General features: G+C 41.2%; 1 protein-coding gene across 1 annotated transcript; it reads right to left on the reverse strand.

Annotated features, from left to right (window-relative positions):
- Positions 1-1,813: 1,813 nt before the first annotated feature.
- On the reverse strand, positions 1,814-18,291 carry LOC307122674 (uncharacterized protein). The gene is made up of 9 exons (XM_079810836.1): positions 18,172-18,291; positions 17,298-17,407; positions 12,105-12,189; positions 11,591-11,786; positions 11,379-11,447; positions 10,301-11,193; positions 7,393-8,165; positions 6,267-6,470; positions 1,814-3,578 (listed from the first exon to the last, which is right to left on the reverse strand). Exons 1-9 carry the CDS (start codon positions 18,282-18,284, stop codon positions 3,340-3,342), a joined length of 2,682 nt encoding a protein of 893 aa, XP_079666962.1. The 5' UTR covers positions 18,285-18,291; the 3' UTR covers positions 1,814-3,339.
- Between the last annotated feature and the right edge of the window lie 4,687 nt (positions 18,292-22,978).

A 22,978-nucleotide genomic window follows, 5' to 3' on the forward strand; every position in this document is an offset into this window, starting at 1 on the left:
GTGCACTAATGTATCACACATTTCCATAAAAATCGAAACATTGGATGAAGCCAGGTTCAAAACTCTTGTTTGATTGTGTTGACATATTAGAGTTCAGTGTTTTTAGTGAGGGGATTTAGGATATTTATTTCCATCACTTCATAAATCAGAAAATACTGTCAATAGACAGAAAAAAACACGTTTTCTCCATGTTTTTAGGAATAAAATGTTCTATAAATCAGGTTGAATGATATATGAACAAACCCCTCACTAAAAACCTTCAGAATATAGATATGAATAGAACTGTAAGTTTTGGTGTGTGTAAGTGTTACTGAAGTGGAGGAACAACTCATTTAATGACATGTAGTGAGATTGAAATCTAAGACAATTGCTTTATATTACAACTTTTCTGAAGTTTAAATATGCAAATTAAATAAGTAAATATGCTCTAATTTTCACACATTCCAGAACATAAATCTGAACATTGGATAAAGCCAGGTTCAAAATGTGTGTTTGATTGTGTTGACATATTAGAGTTAAAGGATTTTACAGTGGAGATTTTGGAAAATACTGTCAATAGACAGAAAAAAAGACGTTTTCTTTTATATGAATAAAACTGTAAGTTTTGGTGTGTAAGTGTTACTAAAGTGTGTGTAAGTGTTACTGAAGTGGAGGAACAACTCATTTAATGACATGTATTGAGATTGAAATCTAAGACAATTGTTTTATATTACAACTTTTCTGAAATATTGTTTAAATATGTAAAAAAATAAGTAAATATGCACTAATTTTCACACATTGCAGAAGATCAATCTGAACATTGGATGAAGCCAGGTTCAAAACTCTTGTTTGATTGTGTTGACATATTAGAGTTCAGTGTTTTTAGTGAGGGGATTTAGGATATTTATTTCCATCACTTCATAAATCAGAAAATACTGTCAATAGACATAAAAACACACGTTCTCTCCATGTTTTTAGGAATAAAATGTTCTATAAATCAGGTTGAATGATATATGAACAAACCCCTCACTAAAAACCTTCAGAATATAGATATGAATAGAACTGTAAGTTTTGGTGTGTATAAGTGTAACTGAAGTGGAGGAACAACTCATTTAATGACATGTGTTGAGACTGAAATCTAAGACAGTTGCTTTATATTACAACTTTTCTGAAATATTGTTCAAATATGTAAATAAATAAGTAAATATGCTCTAATTTGCACACATTGCAGAACATAAATCTGAACATTGGATAAAGCCAGGTTCAAAATGTGTGTTTGATTGTGTTGACATATTAGAGTTAAAGGATTTTACAGTGGAGATTTTGGAAAATACTGTCAACAGACAGAAAAAACACGTTTTCTCCATGTTTTTAGGAATAAAATGTTCTATAAATCAGGTTGAATGATATATGAACAAACCCCTCACTAAAAACCTTCAGAATATAGATATGAATAAAACTGTAAGTTTTGGTGTGTGTAAGTGTTACTGAAGTGGAGGAACAACTGTTGTGTATGGAGGGGTCAGAGAGCTCTCAGATTTCATCAGAAATATCTTCATTTGTGTCTGAAGATGAACGAAGGTCTTACAGGTTTGGAATGACATGAGGCAGATTAATTAATGACAGAATTAGCATTTTTGGGTGAACTATCCCTTTAAATGTGTATTTTGGATGTTGTCTTTCCACTAGTCTAAAAACCCTTTATGAAAAGCCTAAAGTCTCAAACTTGACAGATGCATGTGTTTTTGCCTGTAGAGTCTCGCCTTATAATTAGCCAACGGAAAACTTTTGTTTTTGTAAATGTCACCACATTTCAGAATCAGAAACACGTTTTACCCGTTCCCGCTTTAATGGAAGGTATTAGTACAGATTTAACTTTCCTATGAGTTCAAAGTGTTCAGTTGGTAGATCCAAAAAACCCTCATAAATAATATCCAAGAACACGCCGATGGATGTTTTCATGTGTTTGTGATTTAATAAAAGCACATGACAATCTGAAACTCAAATAATGTGACATTGACCTCTGTATTTGTCAAGATATCATCTCGCTAAAATCTGATAGACCTTTACAACAGCATTTAAGAAAACAACTTTAAAATGTAGTCAGTATTTACAGAATGTACATGAGCACGTCTACGGTCTAACATCAGGGCTACGATACGTCACTGTACACAGAACAGAGTTCAGAGGTCGTGAAGACGTGAAGGGGAAACAACATCTGTTTGGCACAGAACTCAACCGGAACGAAAGGGATTGATCTCGAGAACGAGTGTTTAACATCCGCGGCCCGTCTGCCAGAGAAAACCATCCACAGACACTGCCGAGAACACGCCCAGGTCAAAGTTCACACTACTGAAAGATGCATGCACATTTCTGACTGCATGAAAAAAAGACGCCCATTTCTCAGACTACTGATATTTACTATGGACGCTTGTTTCTGCCACGGAATAAAACAATTCAAAGGTAATTATGACTTTATAGCTCGCAAATGTGAGAAAAAAGTCCTTTTTAATTTTTCTATTCCATGGCAGAAGCAAGCTCCCATAAGTTTCAGTCATTTAAGAACATAAATAATAAAAATGATCATTAACGTAATGCAAAAATCTGAATATTTGAATGGTAAAATACTGCATTTCCTCTGCTTATGTCCATCAAATCAGTGCGTCACAGAAATCACTGATGATGACGATCATAACACTTTCATCTGTTAACTTTAGTTCATACACAACATGTTTATAGCGAACAAAAGTTAATACATGCTGTCAAATATTGCTCCTGTTAACTAATGCATCAACTAATGCTAACAAATGAGACTTTACAAAAAACAAGTGGAGAGTTTGTTTTCCAAGTCATTGTGATCGTTTGAGGTAAGCCAACGGTTAGCAAAGCCATCTCTGCATCAGGCTTCATGCTAAATGTCCTCTTTTTCCCAGTGGGTTTTGCAGTGAAACCAGAGAGATCTGAGGTAACGCTGACCTCTGACCTGGTCCCCCGTCATCAAACACTGTTTCACAACCAGTGGGTCGAGAAAAAAACGCCCAAATCCATCACAGCAAAATCCATGGTCGAGTTATGTCAGTCGCGTAAAGAGAGTCTGAATAATCCACGAGTTTGAATACTGTGTGTGAAAGGTGACAGACACAGAAGTGGTCCGAGAAACACACACACACACACACAGGGGAATGTGGGAGGTGTGTGTGCGGTACACACGTCATCATTGCACTGCGTGATAGCTTAGAAGAGTTTGAATAAGATAAAAACCTGTCCTCGCGTCGCTCTACTTCAGTAAGTGTTATCCTCGAATGTCCTCTGGAATGACGGTGTGTGTGTGTGTGAGTGTGTGAGTGTGTTACTGCGGTCTCAGACGGCGTTCCCGTCCCGGCGGCCCTGTTTCCTCAGCAGCTGGATGCGGTTGTGGCAGTAGAACTTGATGGCCCTCCAGTCGCGCTGGTTGCTGGCCAGCAGGGGGCAGAGCTGTAGACAGCGTTCGCAGTCCGCCTTCGCTGGAACCCGCAGGTCCATGATGTTCCTCTTCAGGTGCGTCTCCACGGCCACACGCTCCGCCTCCGACCAGGGCCGCTTCAGCACGCCGCGCTTGCCTGAGGAACACACACACACACACACTGAACACATCTGGCAGATACACACACCTTTGATTCAGTGCTTGACCGATGTGGATGCCGATAACCCATTGATTTAACCAAACTTTTAAATGTCATTAAACCCTTAAGCTCCAGTATTTTTTAGGGGTGTGCACAAATATTCAATTATTCGATCTGTAATTAATAATCAAAAAATAAAAATACTATTCGAATTTTACTATATTGCTTTGCTGGCCGTAAATGCAACGATAATCCCTCTAAAACTCGCAGTTATAACTAAATCCACTGAGTGGATATAAGTTAAGTGTATTTGATCACATAATGTCCTGTTTGGAATTACTCAGATGAACATTGAAAATGATCTTACAAAATGGAGTTACTTTTGATAAAATGAATTAATGAAATCACATCAAATCCAAACACCAGTGGAATGAGTCAAGTCAAGTCAACTTTATTTATATAGCGCTTTTAACAATGCAGATTGTTTCAAAGCAGCTTTACAGTGTTAAACAGGAAAATAATGCAGCATAATTTTATTCAGCTGTATAGCCATTCTGGAAAAAACGCTGATGTCATCAGTTCATTTCAATTATCATACAGTGACAGTGTGGGCTTTAGATCAATAATTTAGTTTAAATGGTTAATTTAGTTTATTAATTAGATTTATTTCGATGTTTAGTTGAAAAATGTAGAAAATGTTTCCACCACTGCATCCCGAGTGCAGGTAAGCACAGATGTTCACCGTGAGAGAGAGGGATAACCACAGCAGAATGATCTCGAGACAAGTGCTTCCTTTAAGTTTTGGCGATGGTTTAAGAACAGAAAACACAAAGTGCTGTTAGAAACATCACTTAACACCGTTATCTGTGTGTCTCTGCAACGTCTGGCAGCGGTAGTGATTTTTTTCAAGAAAACTGGCCGATTCCGATACTGATTTCCCTTTTTTTTTTTTTTTACACAATAAAAGAATGAAAGTATACATGAACAAGATGTTTATTTGGTATTTAACAGGCTAAATTGGATTTTGGCTAATGAAAACAAGTCCGCAATCTGAAATTAACGGGAAATTGAATTGGAAGTGAAAAGGCTGAAAGGTGACATTAAAGGCAACAACTGCATATTCTGCAATCCAAACAAAGATGTTACTTAAATCAGCATTTGTTTTTAAATTCAGTGTAAAGAAAAAAAGTCTTTACCAGTGAAATTAAATCCAACCAGAGTATATAATTGTTCCAAAATGTTAAATCAAATAATGTTTAGTGCAACGAAAAAAACTAAGATGCTTCAGCAGGTGCTTTTTAAATCAAATGAATTCAATGTAATTTTAAGGTAAAATAACAGGTAACACTTTAGAATAATGGTCATTAGTTAACATTAGTTAATGTATTAACTAACATGAACTAACCATGAGCAGTACATATGTTACTGTATTTGTTCATCTTTGTTAACGTTAGTTAATATACTGTAAATCCAGCTGTTCATGGTTTGTTCATGTTAGTTCACACTGCATTAACTGATGTTAACAAGATTTTAATAATGCATTAGTAAATGTTGAAATTAACATTAACAAAGATTAATAAACGCTTTATAAGTGCAGTTCATTTTTAGTTAATGTTAACTAATGTAGTTAACTACAACCCCAAATCAGAAAAAGTTGGGACAGTATGGAAAATTAACTAATGACCATTATTCTAAAGTGTTACCAAATAAAAATGATCATCCTATTGGCTACAGAACTGATAGTATTTCATTTCAAAAGAGCATTCATGTTCTTCTTTTGGCTACAAAAAGAAGTATTTCGGCTTTGTCACAAGTTAGTCTGTTTCGTTCTCATCCGATCCAACACGTGAGAAGCTGAGCTGAACAAACGCTCACTATCTACGGTTGAGGTAAGCTCGCGCAGGAAAGCGGCTCTTCATTCCCTTCAGCATCTCGTCTCTTCCCTCAGTTCTCCAGTTTCCGTTTGTAACACACAAGTGACATGTTCGCGAATGATTGCAATATAGGCGTATGTGCACGCGGGCGCACTTCCGGATAAATCGGCAGAAAAATACAAAGAAAAGGGGATGCACCGGTTGACCGGACAAAAACCGGAACCAGCCGGTTTTTGCTTCTAGCGCGCGATCGGCAACTGGCCGGTTCCGGTTTTTGGCCGGTCAACCGGTGCATCCCTAGTCAGCGGGGCTTGTTTTCTCACCCGAGAAAATCATCATCCACATGATATTATTGTTTTTTTCAACATTATAACGTGCAACTATATAAAAACACGATAACCATATTCTGACTCGTGTGTATATGTAGTTCTGCACGATAACTGCCGCGCTCTGCTTTATTAGTGTTTTTTCCCGCTCGTGCTGCTTGAGCTTATAATGCTTTTGTTCTTTAGGCCTATATTTTTGGTTTACACACATTGTTTAATGTTTTGAACTGAATGAAAACCTTAAGATATAACGTAAGCTTGTTGTGTATACCTAATCATAAGTTTGTTCAGAAATGGTGACGACATGATGAATAAAAAAAAAAGATTACGTCTTTCTCCTTTTCTCAAAATAACGTCATTTAAATAAACAAATATATTTGAATATTCGTTTTTTATGAGCCCAAATATTCGAATACAATATTTTGGGAAAATGCCCATCCCTAGTGTGTTTAGTAGAGAAGTGAAAGTGGGGTCATGTGACTCACCGGACTTGACCTGTGCGCTCCGCCTCTTGAGCCCGGCTGACGGGGAGGGCGTGGCCGGAGTCACACGCGGGCTCTTTCCCTTCTTCGGCTGCGGCCCTCGAGCACTGGGCGCCCTCTTCTTCACCACTTCAGCTCTCTCCTTATTCCCACTGCCTTCCCCATCAGAGTCTTCTGAGAACGAGTCGGCAGAGTTTCCCGACATCACTGCCCAGACGGAGAGAAAACAGTGCTCAGGGGCAGTGTTGGGGGAACGCAGTACAAGTTACTCGAGTTACGGAATCAGATTACTTTTGCAGAGTAACTAGTAAAGTAACGCATTACTTTTCAAATTTACAACAAAATCTCTGAGTTACTTTTTCACATTAGTTTGACTGACAGCTGTCCTGTCCTCATGTTGAGAGTTAGTGCAGAGTATATGTGTGTGTGTGTGTGTGTGTGTGTGTGTGTGTGTGTGTGTGTGTGTGTGTGTGTGTGTGAACATGATGGTTATTGTAGTTCTAGACTAAATGTGAGCATTTATTTATCTCACTTGCACAATAAAGATTCTGTCCTCCTCAAAATGAATAAAATCAGTCAAATGCTAAATCAGAATACTATGCAAACCTCCAATAATTAAATGTTAAATAAAACAACTATTTTTATGCATAATCTACCTTTATATTTAATTGACCAATGTCTTGCTGCTGACCTTTGATGATGAAAATTACTAGATTTATTGTTTTTATTGGTAAAGCTTTTTTCTCCTGCGTCCTCTTCTCCCATTATCCAGAGCTGCGCCCTCTAGTGTTCATGAGGGAATCTGCATTTTTACCTCAGCCTGGGGCTTATTATTTACATTTTGGTATGAAGAGGTCTTTACAAAAATATAACTTTTTTGTTATAAAAACAAACAAAAACAAGCCCAGCCCAGGTGAGAAAAAGTAACACAAAAGTAATGTAACGCATTACTTTTCTTAAAAAGTAACTCAATGAGTTACTTTTTAAGGGAGTAACGCAATATTGTAATGCATTACTTTTCAAAGTAACTTTCTTCAGATGCAATACGTGTCCATCTCTCGCAGTATCGTAATGTACACCCATGCATTTACAGACGTAATGTCACATGACCTGCTCTAACAAATCTTACCGTCCAGCTCGAGGCAGATGTGCTGCAGACTCATCCCTCTGAACAGAACCCCTTCCCGCTCGCCGTACAGCACCACCCGCCCCACGCGGTTCATCAGCGCCGGGTCCTGGCCAATCCGAGCGCAGCTTTGGGTCACATGGTACTCCGTCTGCAGGAAGTCCTCCAGTCGCTTGGCGGCGGCGCCCGGGGCTCTTTCGCCCTCCTCGATCAGCAGGAGCTGGGTGAGGATGGCCACCTGGCGGCGGGCGCGCGGCGCGGTGAGGGTGGTGGGGTTCTTCGCTCCGCTGGTGCGCGCCAGGCTGCGGAGGAGGTCTGTGCCGCGGAGGGGCGTGGCCGGCGAGTGATAGGGCCGGGAGAACACGTAGGGGCTCTCGGGGTCGACGCCCACATCCGCAGACGTCTTCAGCAGGAGGTCCAGACACGCCTCTGAGTGCGGAGGCAGGATGAGCGGCTGGACGCGCCCGCGCTTGCCCAGGACGCCCACGCGGGTCAGGTGGCAGAGGACCTGCCGCTCGAAGGGGGACAGGGAGGCGTCCGCCGGGGACACAGAGTGCCGGTCCTGGTAGTCCTGGATGGTGAGCTTGGCCACCTCGCACTCGCGGTGGCGGTTGTAGAGGATGAGCAGAGCCAGGCTGGAGTGGCAGAGCAGACGCCAGGCCTCTGGAGAGCTGGCGCGGGTCAGCTTGAGGAAGGAGGAGTGCTGCTGCCGGCGGAGGAACAGCACCAGCGTGGAGAGAGAGGACAGCAGAGGAGGCATGTGGGAGCGCTGAGAGCTGCAGGAGGACAAACAGCAGTGAACATCCAGACCATACACATCTCCATTATTCATCATTATTGAGTTCATAATCTTCAGTCAGAATAACTGCATCTCTTCTCTGATGATGAGGGCGGGGCCACCTGTCACTCACATGAGATCCACCAATAGCAAACCACAACCATCCAATAATTCCCCACAGACACACTCAAGCCCCGCCTACATTTGTTCTTGTTTGCGAAGCGATTTAAGGGTCTTGAGAGTGAACCGTGCATTGAGCCAATGGAGGCCTTTCAGAGCATCAGATTTACACTAAAATATCTTCATTTGTGTCTGAAGATGAACGGAGGTCTGACGGGTGTCCAACCACATGAGGATAAGTAATTAATGACAGAATTTTCATTTTTGGGTGAACTAACCCTTTAACTAGGCCTGTTGCGATAGTCAATAAATCAATTAATTGCACGAAGAAAAAAAAAAGAACTTGATGAATTTTCCGGCCGCGATAATTTCCACTTGCATGCTTGTTTGTTTGTTTTCCTCGTCTCTCGCTCTCTCGATGATGAGGCGTCATTCTCGGCCAGATTTGCCCGGAACTCGTGCTTCTTCGGTTGCGGAGCCGCACGCAAAGTTACACAATTGCGCACTCAAGGCGCACTACCGCCCGCTCCACGCTGACGCCATTTTTGCCGCGCGCACCCTCGCGCTCTTGCGGACACGTCGAGTTTAAACGAGGCTTAAAGCTACACTGAAGTTGGCAGTTTGATAAATGCAAGATAATCTTTGTGTGCTAAAAAGGCACATAAGTTCCTGTAGAGATAGCAATACATATTCTGCTTTTTTTTGCCAAATAAATGAAAAGCATGTCCTCAATGTCTTCTCTATTGCTGTATCAAAATCTCCCCTAGCTTTCCTCAGAGATGCTCCCAATAATGTGCTTACGGTCAAGTCAAATTCAGTTTGTGCATGATTACATGATATAACATATTTTTTAATACTGTATCCTAAATATTTGTGGATGATTAAGCTATATATTGTATGCTGAAGTACATTTCTGGAGTGTTAACGATTAAAAGAAAAAACAACAAAAACCGTACAGAACCGAAAACCGTGATATGAACCGTGGGTTTTGTGAACCGTGCCACCCCTAATATGCACCTAAAACACAATCATCCATTGTAGTTTTCATCCATTTTATTTATTGTTTTGGGTATTTATTCAAGTTAATTTGTTTGTTAACAGACTGAGAGTCCATTGCTTTTATTGTTTCTGGTTGTTTTGTTCATTTATTGTGGATATTTAAAATGTTTTCCGTTTTCAGTGTTAAATAGTCTTTAGAAATAAAAGTTTATTGATCTTTGAAAAGGTGTACCTGCATTATTATGCCATTATCATTATTTTAGATGAAAATGGTCTCAGAACGACAATATTATCGTTTATCACAAAAATTTCTTGGCCAATTTATCGTCCAGCAAAGTTTGTTATCGTGACAGGCCTAGATTTAACACCTTTGCTAAAAATCTTTTACCCAATTTGGTGTTCCGGGTCAAAAACGACCAGCCTTTTAAACCATGCGATCAGTCCGTTCCACAGACAAACACAAAATCTGAGCTAATTGAAAGAAAACAAGTTATTAAAAGACTGAATCCAATATTTGGCGATAACAAAGCATAACAGAAGATTTATAAGAATGTTTTGTAGACCAGTAATTTTTGACCCAGAACACCACAGGTGTAGTAAAACCCAAACGTACAAGAATTGTCAACAAAAATATTTGGGAAGTTAGCAAAGTAGCTGCAATTGAATTAATAGTTTTTTTTCACTGCTGTGCACTTTGACTTAGTTTGTACCACCAAAGATTATCTGAGTTTTTATATTTATATCTACACTATATTGCCTGTATTGTATTGTGCCGCCCCTCCACAGGTGTTCAGGTGTTCAGTCCCTTCATGGGGTTGTTTTTCAGGGGTTAGTTCCAGTGAAAGGAACTCTTAATGCTTCACCAAGACATTTTGGACAATCCCCATAACCCTTGAGGAAAGCCTCAAAGAGCTGAAGCTGTTAGAGCTGCAACTCCATATTAAACCCTACGGATGAAGAATGGGATGGCATTAAAGCTCATGTGCATGTTCCAATTTTGCAACCCAAACGTACCTCGTCATTTCCCCGTTCTTCTCTTCCGCAGCTCCATCTTCTCTGGTGTCCAGCTCAGGCTCCTCCTCTTCCTCCTCTTTCCCAGGTGTAGGAGGCGCTTCCTCTTTCGGCGGCTCCACCTCCTCCTGTTTCTTCTGCGGCGGCTCCTTCTCTCTCTTGGGTGGGCGGCCCCTCCTGGCGGGGCGAGGGCTGGGCGTGGCGGCGGGGGCGGCTCTCTTTTTGCCACCCTTCCGAGTGGGCGTGGTGGTGGTGGAGGGCTTCTTCGAGGGAGGCGGAGACACGGAGAGCGAGAAGGAGACGGCTCCCGGTTTAGAAGGCGGAGGCTCCTGCTCCCGGGAGAAGAGCGGCGGCCCCAGAGAGGACGAGGGCTGGGCGGCGGAGGGGAAGGGGTCAGCGCTGGGGGCCTGGGACAGCTCCAGGGCCGCCCGCACCTCGGGCTGCTGCTCGTGGTGCTTCTCCAGGTGCCGGGCCAGCGAGCGGAAGTGCCGGCCGCAGTAGGGGCAGTGCTGCCGCCGGCTCGCCCCGTGCCCGATGTTGATGTTGATGTTATTGTTTATGTTCGTGGTGGGCGTGGCCAGAGGCTGCTGGAAGGGGGAGGGGGAGGAGGGGGCGGGGTGAGCGAAAGACAGGGGGCGGGGCTGAGTCTTTTTCTTGACAGTGGCGGAGGTTTTCCTCTTCTTGCGCCGCCTCATCATCCGGCCCCTCAGCTCCTCCAACTCCTCCTCATCCTCATCATCCTCATCGTCGTCCTCTTCCTCCTCCTCCTCATCCTCTCGGTCTGAGTCGCTGGCCTCAGAGTGGGACACCGGAGACGAGGAGGGCGACAGAGACCATGACGGAGTGAGGTAGTCAGAAACCGTGAGGGACAGAGGGAGCGACCCCGCCTCCTCCTCCTAAAGACACACAGACCACTGAGAGACGCTTCAGCAGAGAGAGAGAGAGTGTGTGTGTGTGTGTTTGTGTGTGTGTGTGTGTGTGTGTGTGTGTGTGTGTGTGTGTGTGTGTGTGTGTGTGTGTGTGTGTGTGTGTGTGTGTGAGAGTGAGTGTGAGTGAGTGAGTGTGTGTGTGTGTGTATCACCTTCTTGATGTTGCCCTCTGGGTTGAATCCACACTCAAACCCTCGTGGAGACACTGAGCTGTGAAACCCCTGTAGTTCAACAACACACAACATCATAAACACGAGACAGAGCCGTTTAAAACACACACACACACACACACACACACACATGAATCACGTGACCTGGTAACACTTATAATGAATAAAGTGCAGTAATCTGCCTGCTGACGTACGATGGCGTTCTCGCCCCAGTCGTTGAGGCTGTAGTCCACCGTGATCTCCTCGCCTTTGGCAATGTCTCGAATCGCTATGACGACAAGCCGGACCTGATTCCCACAATGCACCTCTCTAATCCTGCAGTTGGCCGGCGGGTGGAAGAGGACAGGGCCGCGGACGCCGCTCGCTCCCTCCTCATCCAGCTCAGGAACACTACACACACACACACACACACACACACACACACACTGATGACCATCTGGAGTGTGTGATGTTGACAGTTCTTCATACACTGAATAAAGGGGCGGGGCATTTCCCAAACACCAATCACAACACACCGCTCCAGCCGGCCAGTGTGCTTTACAGAAGGAGGAGGCGGGGCTTCACAGAGACAGGAAGTAAACAGAGTGTTACTGACAGACTGGGAAAGAGGAGCCGCAACACTGGAGAATATGAGGATGAGTGTAAAGAACAGGCCTGAGGAAGATGAGGAAGATGAGGATGATGAAGAGGAAGATGAAGGGTCAGTACCAGAGCTGCGACGGGTCGGTCAGGAAGTATGGGCTGCCCGGGGGGGGCAGTCGGTCCTCAGCCCCCTCTGCATACGGCTCGTCCCCTGACACAACACAGACAGCCAATCACACTCAAGCAGAGGGTCATGTGACACACACAGGGCTGGACATTAACTCATCATGTGACTCTTCTGCTGACCTCAGTGTGATGACTCTTATTCTGGGTAATTATACTTCTCTAAATAACGTATATATGCCAATCCACATGTCTTCCCCCAGTGGACATATTTCATATTACAGACACTCGTTCTGGATTCTGCATACCTGCGCCAGATCACAGATTTTAATAATATATTTTATAATAAATGTTTTTAGTCATAGGCAGCCTGAATGTTAACAGGTAACACTGCAGCTCTCTGTCAAATATAAATACCATTATGTTATATTTATTCTGTAATTTTTTTTTTGTTGTTAGTAATGAAAATGTTATTGCAATAGAAATATTTCTTATTTTGTGAAATATTATTAGCAATAATAATAATCATTATTATTAGTCATAATATATAAGCAGAAAATGTTATATATACACTAGTGCTGGGCAAATGAAAGCATTAACGCGGCTGAAGTGACAGCAGCACTGATGATGATTAGGGGTCGACCGATATGGGTTTTCCCTCAGCCTCAGCCGATGCCGATACGAGCTGACGATTTACTGGAGCCGATGCTGCTTTTGCTCCCTCAATTTACATCATAAAAATGACACAATGATCACGATGATAACAATTTACAATTTAAAAAAGGAACATTTATTGAACTAAAAAAAACAATATTTAACAAAAAGTAAAAACAGGTGATGTAGAACAAGAAAAAAAGAGTTCAGTGGTGAAAATCAATATTTAAGCATAAATGAAATAATGACACTATTGCACACAGTATCAACACGCGAGCAGCATAATAAAGTGCACACTGACTGCACTATACTTCAGTTAAATGGTTAACGGTTTAATGTTACACTCTAAACAATGCTGGGTTAAAAATAACCCAAGTTGGGTTGAATATGGACTAACCCAGCAATAGGGTTGTTTTGACCCAGCGGTTGGGTTAAATGTTTGCTTAAACAACCCAATTGCTGGGTTAGTCCATATTCAACCCAACTTGGGTTATTTTTAACCCAGCATGTTTTAGAGTGTAGGTGCACTTCACTGAATCTCTTGTAGAAACACCAGCGGTAATTCAGGAGAAAATCTCCCAATGCTCCACGAGAAGCTTCAGTCTTTCCAGCTTTTACCATCGCGTCAATTCTCAATTGATTTTGATTAATATGCGCGAGAGAGAGCGAGAGAGTTTGAAGACGGAGAGAGCTGCCCTGTGGACGCCTGTCTGGAAATAATGCAGGGGAAAATATCGGCCAACGCAGCAGCCTTATATCGGCCGATACACGTAAAAATATCTGCCCGATATATCGGCCTAACACTAATGATGATGTCATTAATGCTCATCAGCGAACAGCGGGAACAGAGGAAGATGATTAATCTATATTTCACTTATTATTTCTGCAGTTCTCAAAGGTGTTGATAACTTTTACACTTCTGTATATGTCTAACAGGGAAGGGTAAATATATCATTTATTATAATGGGGTTATGTAAAGATTGTTTTACGTTCAATTAAATTAAAGCTGTTTTTTTAAAGTCTAATATGTTCTAATGTCTAAATGTTGAGATTGGCATCTTCCAGTTCTACTGTAATGTGATGTCATTAATGTTTCATCAGTGATTCTGGCCTTCATTCATAAACACATGACAATACTACACATATTTAACATATGCTGTCTATAAACTGTTTCTACATTAATTTGGAGAGTAACTGAAATTAATACAATATCAAAATATTAACAACTTGTTATTAATCGCGATTAATTACAGAAAAATGATGCGATTAATACGATAATTTTTATAGATTCCCAGCACTAATATATACACACTTCTCATTTGTAAAAAATAAAAATAATTGCATTTTAACCTGAATAATCACAATTATATATATATATTCCTGAAAGCGTGCGACTCAGACGGCGGTAAAACAGCTTATGATGTCACATTTACCTCAGGAAAACCATAAGCTCTAGGCATTCACGAATGTTCGGCAACCGAAAACAGCAAAAATTGCTATTGCAAAAATAAGTGAAAAGACCAAATAAATGTAACCGAACAAGGACATTTTGATGGCGCGATCAAACATGGCCCCGCGCGTGTGTGTGAGAGGCGCGCACGCTTCTAATGCAGCTCATTGAGATGGCCGCAGAACTGGCCGTTTGCAGACGCGGCCTAAACGCCCTCAGAGGCAAGAGCACCCTCAGCTGATACTACGGCTCTAACCATTGACCAAACATAAAAACCTCCAGTACTCGAACATTTGACCTCGATTACCTCGGTTTTTGAGCAAGTTCCTGATAAGGTTTGTACTGTAAATATTTTCTACTATTAAAGGCGGAATTTTTTTTTTCTAATGAAAAAGTGCATTTCTTTGTGATTTTAAAACACTTTTTAAAACACAATTTTTAAAAGGAAAGTGTTCTCTTTCAGCAGTTATCGTCTATGGGGCAGATTTCTGCTTGTTGTACATCAGATACAGATACATTAACACTGTAGGCCTGCATTACATTCATCTGAGTGCATTAATGAGAGAGTGATTGTGTGTGAATTACTCTTACTGTCTCTATTCATTATGAAGCTGTGGTTTGTACTTACTGCAAAGGTATTAAAATATATGCCTATAACGGTTGAGTTTCTAAGCTCCTTTAGTGACTTTGCTTTAGTCACAGGACAGCGTTGATCCTGCATTTCTGCGCAGCTCTGCGCGCGATCTTCACGTGATGTGCGAGCTTCTGTCTGAGTGTTCGTTTGTCACAATATATCAGGTATTAATTCAACATAACACACATCTGATGGTCGAAACTCGCTTTAGTGTTCAAACTGGCAGGGCTTAAAACATACAAATGACAGCTTTATGAGGACGCAGGTCAAAGATCTGCCTCAGGGCGCACGTTTTCAGAGACGCGACACGGCTCTCTCACAGAAAGAAGCTGAGCACTGAAGGAGAAGTATTGTTGTTTTTGAAGAGTGCACAATCGCTTTAAATGTTGAAACTGGCAAGCCTTTAAACGCATTTACTTGACAAGCGTAATGAGCACGACAGTGACCGCGATCTGGCTTCAGGGCTTGCGCGCGCATCTACACAGATAACTGCTCCTGCATCTGTGTCTGCACGCTGGGATAGATGAGGACTGCTGTAGGCATGCAACATAACATCAGATGGACAAAGAAAAATACTGTTTTACATTTATTTTAAGTTATATTGTGCTTTGTTTGTATAATATTTTTAAATTGTAGTTATGTCATTTATTTTTCTTTTTTTTTTTTAAAGCAAGACAAAATAGTGAAAAGCTATTGTTTACTCTTTAATTTATGCAATGGTGAAAAAATTGAAAAATTAATTAAAAAAACCCGATAAACTGCGTTCGGCTTCGGCCAATCATGTTCATTCCCATCCCATCTCCACACTGAGCCAGAACCAGCATTAGCTGAATATATCAGCATATTCATCATCATCTTCTGCAATATTTAACGCATGTTTGAATAAATCCTTCAGGTTTTTAGGACAGACACCATTTAAATGTTTATATTTTTAGAAGAAACATAATGATGTAATTGTAAAGTTAGTATTATAACTATAAAAACACTGAGTGTAATTTATGTTTATATTTAAATCAGCTGATTTTCACCTTCACTATTACAGTAATGTAGCAGCAGCTGACTCATGTGCCGGATATACACAATAATACACATACGGAATCAACACCCAGCTGCACAATAATGAGTACATGAAGGTAAACGGACGAGAGAGAGAGTGTGTGTGTGTGTGTGTACCGGATCCGCCGCTCTTAAAGGGACAGCCGCCTAATAAACCTTCCGCTCTTAAAGGGACAGCCGCCTAATAAACCTGCCGCTCTTAAAGGGACAGCCGCCTAATAAACCTGCCGCTCTTAAAGGGACAGCCGCCTAATAAACCTGCCGCTCTTAAAGGGACAGCCGCCTAATAAACCTGCCGCTCTTAAAGGGACAGCCGCCTAATAAACCTGCCGCTCTTAAAGGGACAGCCGCCTAATAAACCTGCCGCTCTTAAAGGGACAGCCTCCTAATATAATAAACCTGCCGCTCTTAAAGGGACAGCCGCCTAATAAACCTGCCGCTCTTAAAGGGATAGCAGCCTAATAAACCTGCCGCTCTTAAAGGGACAGCCGCCTAATAAACCTGCCGCTCTTAAAGGGACAGCCGCCTAATAAACCTGCCGCTCTTAAAGGGACAGCCGCCTAATAAACCTGCCGCTCTTAAAGGGACAGCAGCCTAATAAACCTTCCGCTCTTAAAGGGACAGCCGCCTAATAAACCTGCCGCTCTTAAAGGGACAGCCGCCTAATAAACCTGCCGCTCTTAAAGGGACAGCCGCCTAATAAACCTGCCGCTCTTAAAGGGACAGCAGCCTAATAAACCTTCCGCTCTTAAAGGGACAGCCGCCTAATAAACCTGCCGCTCTTAAAGGGACAGCCGCCTAATAAACCTGCCGCTCTTAAAGGGACAGCCGCCTAATAAACCTGCCGCTCTTAAAGGGACAGCCTCCTAATAAACCTGCCGCTCTTAAAGGGACAGCCTCCTAATAAACCTGCCGCTCTTAAAGGGACAGCAGCCTAATAAACCTGCCGCTCTTAAAGGGACAGCCGCCTAATAAACCTGCCGCTCTTAAAGGGACAGCCGCCTAATAAACCTGCCGCTCTTAAAGGGACAGCAGCCTAATAAACCTGCCGCTCTTAAAGGGACAGCCGCCTAATAAACCTGCCGCTCTTAAAGGGACAGCCGCCTAATAAACCTGCCGCTCTTAAAGGGACAGCCGCCTAATAAACCTGCTGACACACTGAGGTATTAAACATGTCTATAACCTAAACTGAGATATTAAACATGTCTATAACCTAAACTGAGATATTAAACATGTCTATAACCTAAACTGAGATATTAAACAAGTCTATTTGTCACCTAAACCACGAGTGGTGGTGAGCAAGAGCGCTCATGTCAAGCCCTGTGTGTATACTGTACATATATAATAATATAATAATAGTACATATATAATATAATAATAGTATATAATATAATAACAGTACCTGGGCTGTAACTGTGTTCAGACAGACTCTCCTCTTCATCCTCCGTCACATACGCCACTCGCTCACACACTTTCACCGGCGTCCCCTTCCTCTTCCTGCCACACACACGCCTGTGGAAAACACACACACACACACACACACACACACACACACACACACACACACACACACACACACACACACACACACACACACACACACACAGCATTAAATACAGACCATCACAGGTAACATCAGTCCATTATTCCATTACAGTAACAGTTCAATAAACGCTTCGCCTGATACAGCTGAGGATCTGAGGTGTGTGTGTGTGTGTGTGTGTGTGTGTATATATGATAATAACAATATATACACGAACACACATACTAACAAATTATTATTATCATTATAATCAAACTGCATATCATGTTAACTGTTGTATTTAGTTAGACATGAAATACAAAAACAACAACTTATTAAAATCGGGTTTCGTACACAAAAATAATCGCTATCGCTCGACGTCTCGCGCTGCGGTTACCATGGCGATCTGTGGAAATGGTCGCTTGTTCGCGTGAGCGCGCTTAGCAGCAGTGTCCGTGCACGCGCTGACAGGTTTCGCGCACTCGCGGTGTTTTGCTAATCGTTCGAGTCGCAGCCGCTTCGGACGTTAACGCGCCCCGGTGAAGCGGTACGGAAAAATAACGCTGTAAAGATGCACGCGAGCTCAGAGAACGAGATGAGAGTCGTTCGGTAGAACGGCCACGGGTTTTCTCTCATCACGGCGGGTGCACGAGGACAACAGAACCGGACCGGCTAACCGTTAGCACGCGCGCGAATCCGAGCATTCCCCCCGAGACAAACGGCACAATTCGGTTCGCCAGCGAGAGAGACTGACCCGCGCGGTGGAGGCGGCTTGCTGCCATCCCCGTCGCTGTCGAGGGTCGGGGGCTCCCGGTAATCGAACGGCGACCGCACGCTCTCCGCCATTAGCGCTGCTCCGGTGCGCATGCGCAGCTGCTCTGAGCTGGCCAGGCCCTGAGATGGGCTCCAGCAGCAGATCATCATCATTCCACCGATTCCGGTGCACAATCACAACCATTAAACACTTCTGAAGGCATTAAACGTCCTGTCTACGGTGTATGTGTTTCAGAGGCTTCATATTTATACAATCATCAATATTATTATTGCTCACACATTACAATATTCATATGACGGTGTGTATTTAGTATTGAAGTGTTAGTGCAGTTAATAAGTACATTGCACTATATATTTTGAGTAATACTAATGAACTGCATTTATTTAAATGTAAAAGCTGAGGTGTATGTACACTATTAGGCTATTAATATCACAGTAGTAATGGATTATAGTAGTTCAATATTAATGCTGCCTTCACGTGCTATCGGAAATTTGATAATTCCGACTTCTTAAGTCGTGATTACGAGCTCATTGCATTCAAGATTCAATATGTGAGGGCGTTCATGTGCAATGTTTACCTTGGAAACTCGTATTTACGATAATTCCGAGAGCACGTGAAGGCAGCATAAGTGTGAGTTCGCTATTGTTTTATTATTTCTGGTTTTCATTTTAAACGTTTCACATCATATTTACTACAATGTTGTCAAATTAATAACCAAGATCATGTACCACCTTTTTCAGTCCAAACACACACTGTTATTTGGCATGGATAACCAAAAAAATCACACATTCACGTGACAGAACTATAAGCTAACACGTGTTTGTTTCATATTCGTATTGAAGAAGTCACTAAATGTACATTTGTAGGATCACTAACGTATAATTGGTCAGAAAACAAAGGTGCTTTAATGATTTGGCCTATACTTTGCTGCACACACACACACACACACACACACACACTAGGTAGTTAGGGGTGTTCGAAGACATGCTCCTATATATATATATATATATATATATATATATATATATATATATATATATATATATATATATATATATATATATATTTGTATTAATCACTTTCTAAGATTTTTTTTAAAATGCATTCACATTCATAATTAATCGTATGCATCATATGAAGAAAACGGATTGGTTGATGTTTCTCGTCCTCTCACATTGACAGTTGCTAATTATTACATTAAATCACGTAAATTATATACGTATTTATATACCTATTTTAAATTAAACATGCAGGCGCAATTAGACAAAGGTTTATTAGTTTGCTTGATTATTTGTATCGGTAGTTTAACTGGTGCTGTGCAATATCTACTGCATTAAAGTAATACTTTAATATTAGGCACTTTTTCACAACATTTATAGCCTACACATCGGAAAAATACAGAGGTCTGGATTCAAATTATTGACTGTCATTACTTAAAATAACACTTGTTTATTACTAAAAACTTAAGTTCTGGACCTTTGGCAGTGAGGGGGGGTTTGTTTGATGGGCATATACTCATTCATGCATACATTTAAAGACCCCCTGAAATCAAAATGGATGTTTTTTAGCTTTTAGAGTGACTATGTTAGCCTTAAGGTTATGAATAAGCTGGTGTGTTCCAAAACAATGACAGAATCCGCATTTAGGAGATATAAGCATTCAAAACTCACAGTCTCTCACTTCCGCTAAAACGGATCACAGATTCTGATGACATCATCGCAGACTTCACCTTCTCATCACGTCTTCTGTCCAATCAAATGCTCTCTAGAATCTGAAGCCCCGCCCCCTACACTATAAACAGACGCTGAAGGGCTGAAATCGGTCACACATTCACCATTTTCTATATTCCATTTATATTCTGCACAGATGCTGTATTTAAAGCGATATGCAGGAGATTATGATGATAAACGGTTAGAGATTAGGAGGAAACTCTGGCTTTACCAAACAGAACGGCTCTAGTCAAACTGTGATATTAACGAAACGCTATTGGCTGTTTCAAAAAAGGGGAGGAGCTGCTAACCAGGGGTAATTACTGAATAATGATGCATGTCTCAAAGCACTTCAGTGGGCCTTTAATAAATATTTGCATGTATATACTGTATATCATTTACATAATTGATCATATACACTCACCTAAAGGATTATTAGGAACACACACTAATACTGTGTTTGACCCTTTCACCTTCAGAACTGCCTTAATTCTACGTGGCATTGACTCAACAAGCTGCTGAAAGCATTCTTTAGAAATGTTGGCCATATTGATAGGAGAGCATCTGCAGTTGATGGAGATTTGTGGGATGCACATCCAGGGCACGAAGCTCCCGTTCCACCACATCCCAAAGATGCTCTATTGGGTTGAGATCTGGTGACTGTGGGGCCATTTTAGTTCAGTGAACTCATTGTCTCATTGTGACTAGTAAGTCAAAGTCCAAATCACAGTCTTTGGTGTCCTAACTTAATTGACATAAGTACCAATGTAGAACATTATATAGAAACTGTGTCTATTCCTCGTTTAGTGAGGTCAAACATTAAATCTACTGTAGGATCTAGGAAAAATCTAATTGTGATTAAACCAGAAAATCTCAATATTAGTGAACAAAAACAATTTCTAAAACTAGGTCTTCTAAACATTAGATCGCTCACACCTAAGGCGGTTATTGTAAATGAAATGGTCACAGATAATAGTTTCGATGTACTTTGCCTTACTGAAACCTGGCTTAAGCCAAATGATTATTTCGGTCTAAATGAGTCTACTCCACCAGGATACTGTTATAAGACTGAGCCCCGTCTGATTGGTCGTGGCGGCGGTGTTGCAACAATATATAGAGATATTCTTAATGTTACCCAGAAAACAGGTCACAGGTTTAATTCGTTTGAAGTACTAGTGCTAAATGTAACGCTATTAGATGTAAGAAAGAAATCCGTATTATCTCTAGCCTTAGCTACTGTATATAGACCTCCAGGGCCCTATGCTGATTTCCTAAAAGAGTTTGCAGACTTTCTCTCAGATCTATTGGTCAACGTCGATAAAGCATTAATTGTTGGAGATTTTAACATACACGTAGATAACACAAATGATGCGTTAGGGGCTGCGTTTACAGATCTATTAAACTCCTTTGGGGTTAAGCAAAACGTCACTGGTCCCACTCATCGTCTTAATCACACACTAGATTTAATTATATCACATGGAACCAACCCAACCGATATAGATATTATACCACAAAGTGATGTTGTCACTGACCATTACATGGTAACTTGCATACTGCGTACTGCTGAAATCTGTCATGTTGCGCCACGTTAACGACCAGGCAGAACAACCCTTCCAACCACTATAGATAGATTCTCAAATAGCTTACCTGATCTGGCTCAGCTGCTCAGTGAACCCAAACAAACAGATGAACTAGAGGAAATGACTAGCAGTATGAGCACCATTTTCTCTAGTACATTAGAAATTGTTGCACCAATTAGATTAAAAAAGGTTAGAGAGAAAACTAAAGCACCATGGTACAACAGTGCTACACATGTTATCAAGAGAGAAACTCGTAACTTCGAGCGTAAATGGAAACAAACTAATTTAGAGGTCTTTAGAATCGCGTGGAAAGATAGTATGTCACGTTATAAAAAGGCCCTAAAAGCAGCCAGGGCTGAGCATCTCCGCAAACTAATAGAAAATAACCAAAATAACCCAAGGTTTTTATTTAACACTGTGGCTAGACTAACAAATAAACAAGCATCGCCTGAGCAAAATATTCCGTTACAGTTTAGTAGTAATGATTTTATGAACTTCTTCGCTGACAAAATAGAAAGCATCAGAAACAAAATTGTAAATGTACAATCTTTAATGATGTCTTATGATTCAACCGCGATTATCGCCCCTCAAGAACTACTACACCGCTTTACAACTATAGGACAGGAAGAGCTAAATAAACTTATCATTGCATCTAAACCAACAACATGTTTATTAGATCCAATACCCACTAAACTACTGAAAGAGTTGTTACCTGTAGTGGAAGAGCCTCTTCTCAATATTATTAACTCGTCTTTATCTTTAGGTCATGTTCCAAGAATATTCAAGTTGGCAGTCATAAAACCTCTCATTAAGAAGCCACAATTAGATCATAATAACCTAGCAAATTACAGACCAATATCAAATCTTCCATTTATGTCTAAAATACTAGAAAAAGTTGTGTCCGCTCAATTGTGCTCTTTCTTGCAAGAAAATGATATCTATGAAAAATTTCAATCAGGATTCAGGCACCATCATAGCACAGAAACTGCACTCGTTAAAATCACAAATGATTTACTTCTAGCTTCTGACCAAGGCTGTATCTCAATACTAGTTCTACTCGATCTTAGTGCTGCGTTCGATACTATAGATCATAAAATACTATTAGATCGACTTCAAAATTACACTGGTGTTCAGGGACAGGCATTAAACTGGTTTAGATCGTATTTATCAGACCGCTACCATTTTGTCTGTCTAAATGGGGAAAAATCAAAGATAACATCAGTAGACTTTGGGGTGCCGCAAGGATCCGTGTTAGGCCCTCTGCTATTCTCTATATATATGCTGCCACTTGGTAATATTATAAGAAAACATGGAATTAATTTCCACTGTTATGCTGATGACACTCAATTATATATTTCATCACGACCGGATGAAAACGCTAAATCATCTAAACTGACAGCGTGTGTTGAAGATATTAAACACTGGATGACGTGTAATTTTCTGCTATTAAATTCAGATAAAACAGAGGTATTACTTATACACTAGTCCCGAGGTAAC

This window comes from Gobio gobio (genome assembly GCF_949357685.1).
Source record: "Gobio gobio genome assembly, chromosome: 2".
In the NCBI taxonomy this organism is placed as follows: domain Eukaryota; kingdom Metazoa; phylum Chordata; class Actinopteri; order Cypriniformes; family Gobionidae; genus Gobio; species Gobio gobio.

Excerpts from the sequence above, each read along its gene's own strand:
- LOC307122674 (XM_079810836.1), bottom strand. The coding sequence starts at position 18,284 with ATGCGCACCGGAGCAGCGCTAATGGCGGAGAGCGTGCGGTCGCCGTTC. Across the intron at positions 17,408-18,171 it reads AAGCCGCCTCCACCGCGCGG|GCGTGTGTGTGGCAGGAAGA; the intron begins GTCAGTCTCTCT and ends TGTTTTCCACAG. Across the intron at positions 12,190-17,297 it reads TGAACACAGTTACAGCCCAG|GGGACGAGCCGTATGCAGAG; the intron begins GTACTGTTATTA and ends GTGTTGTGTCAG.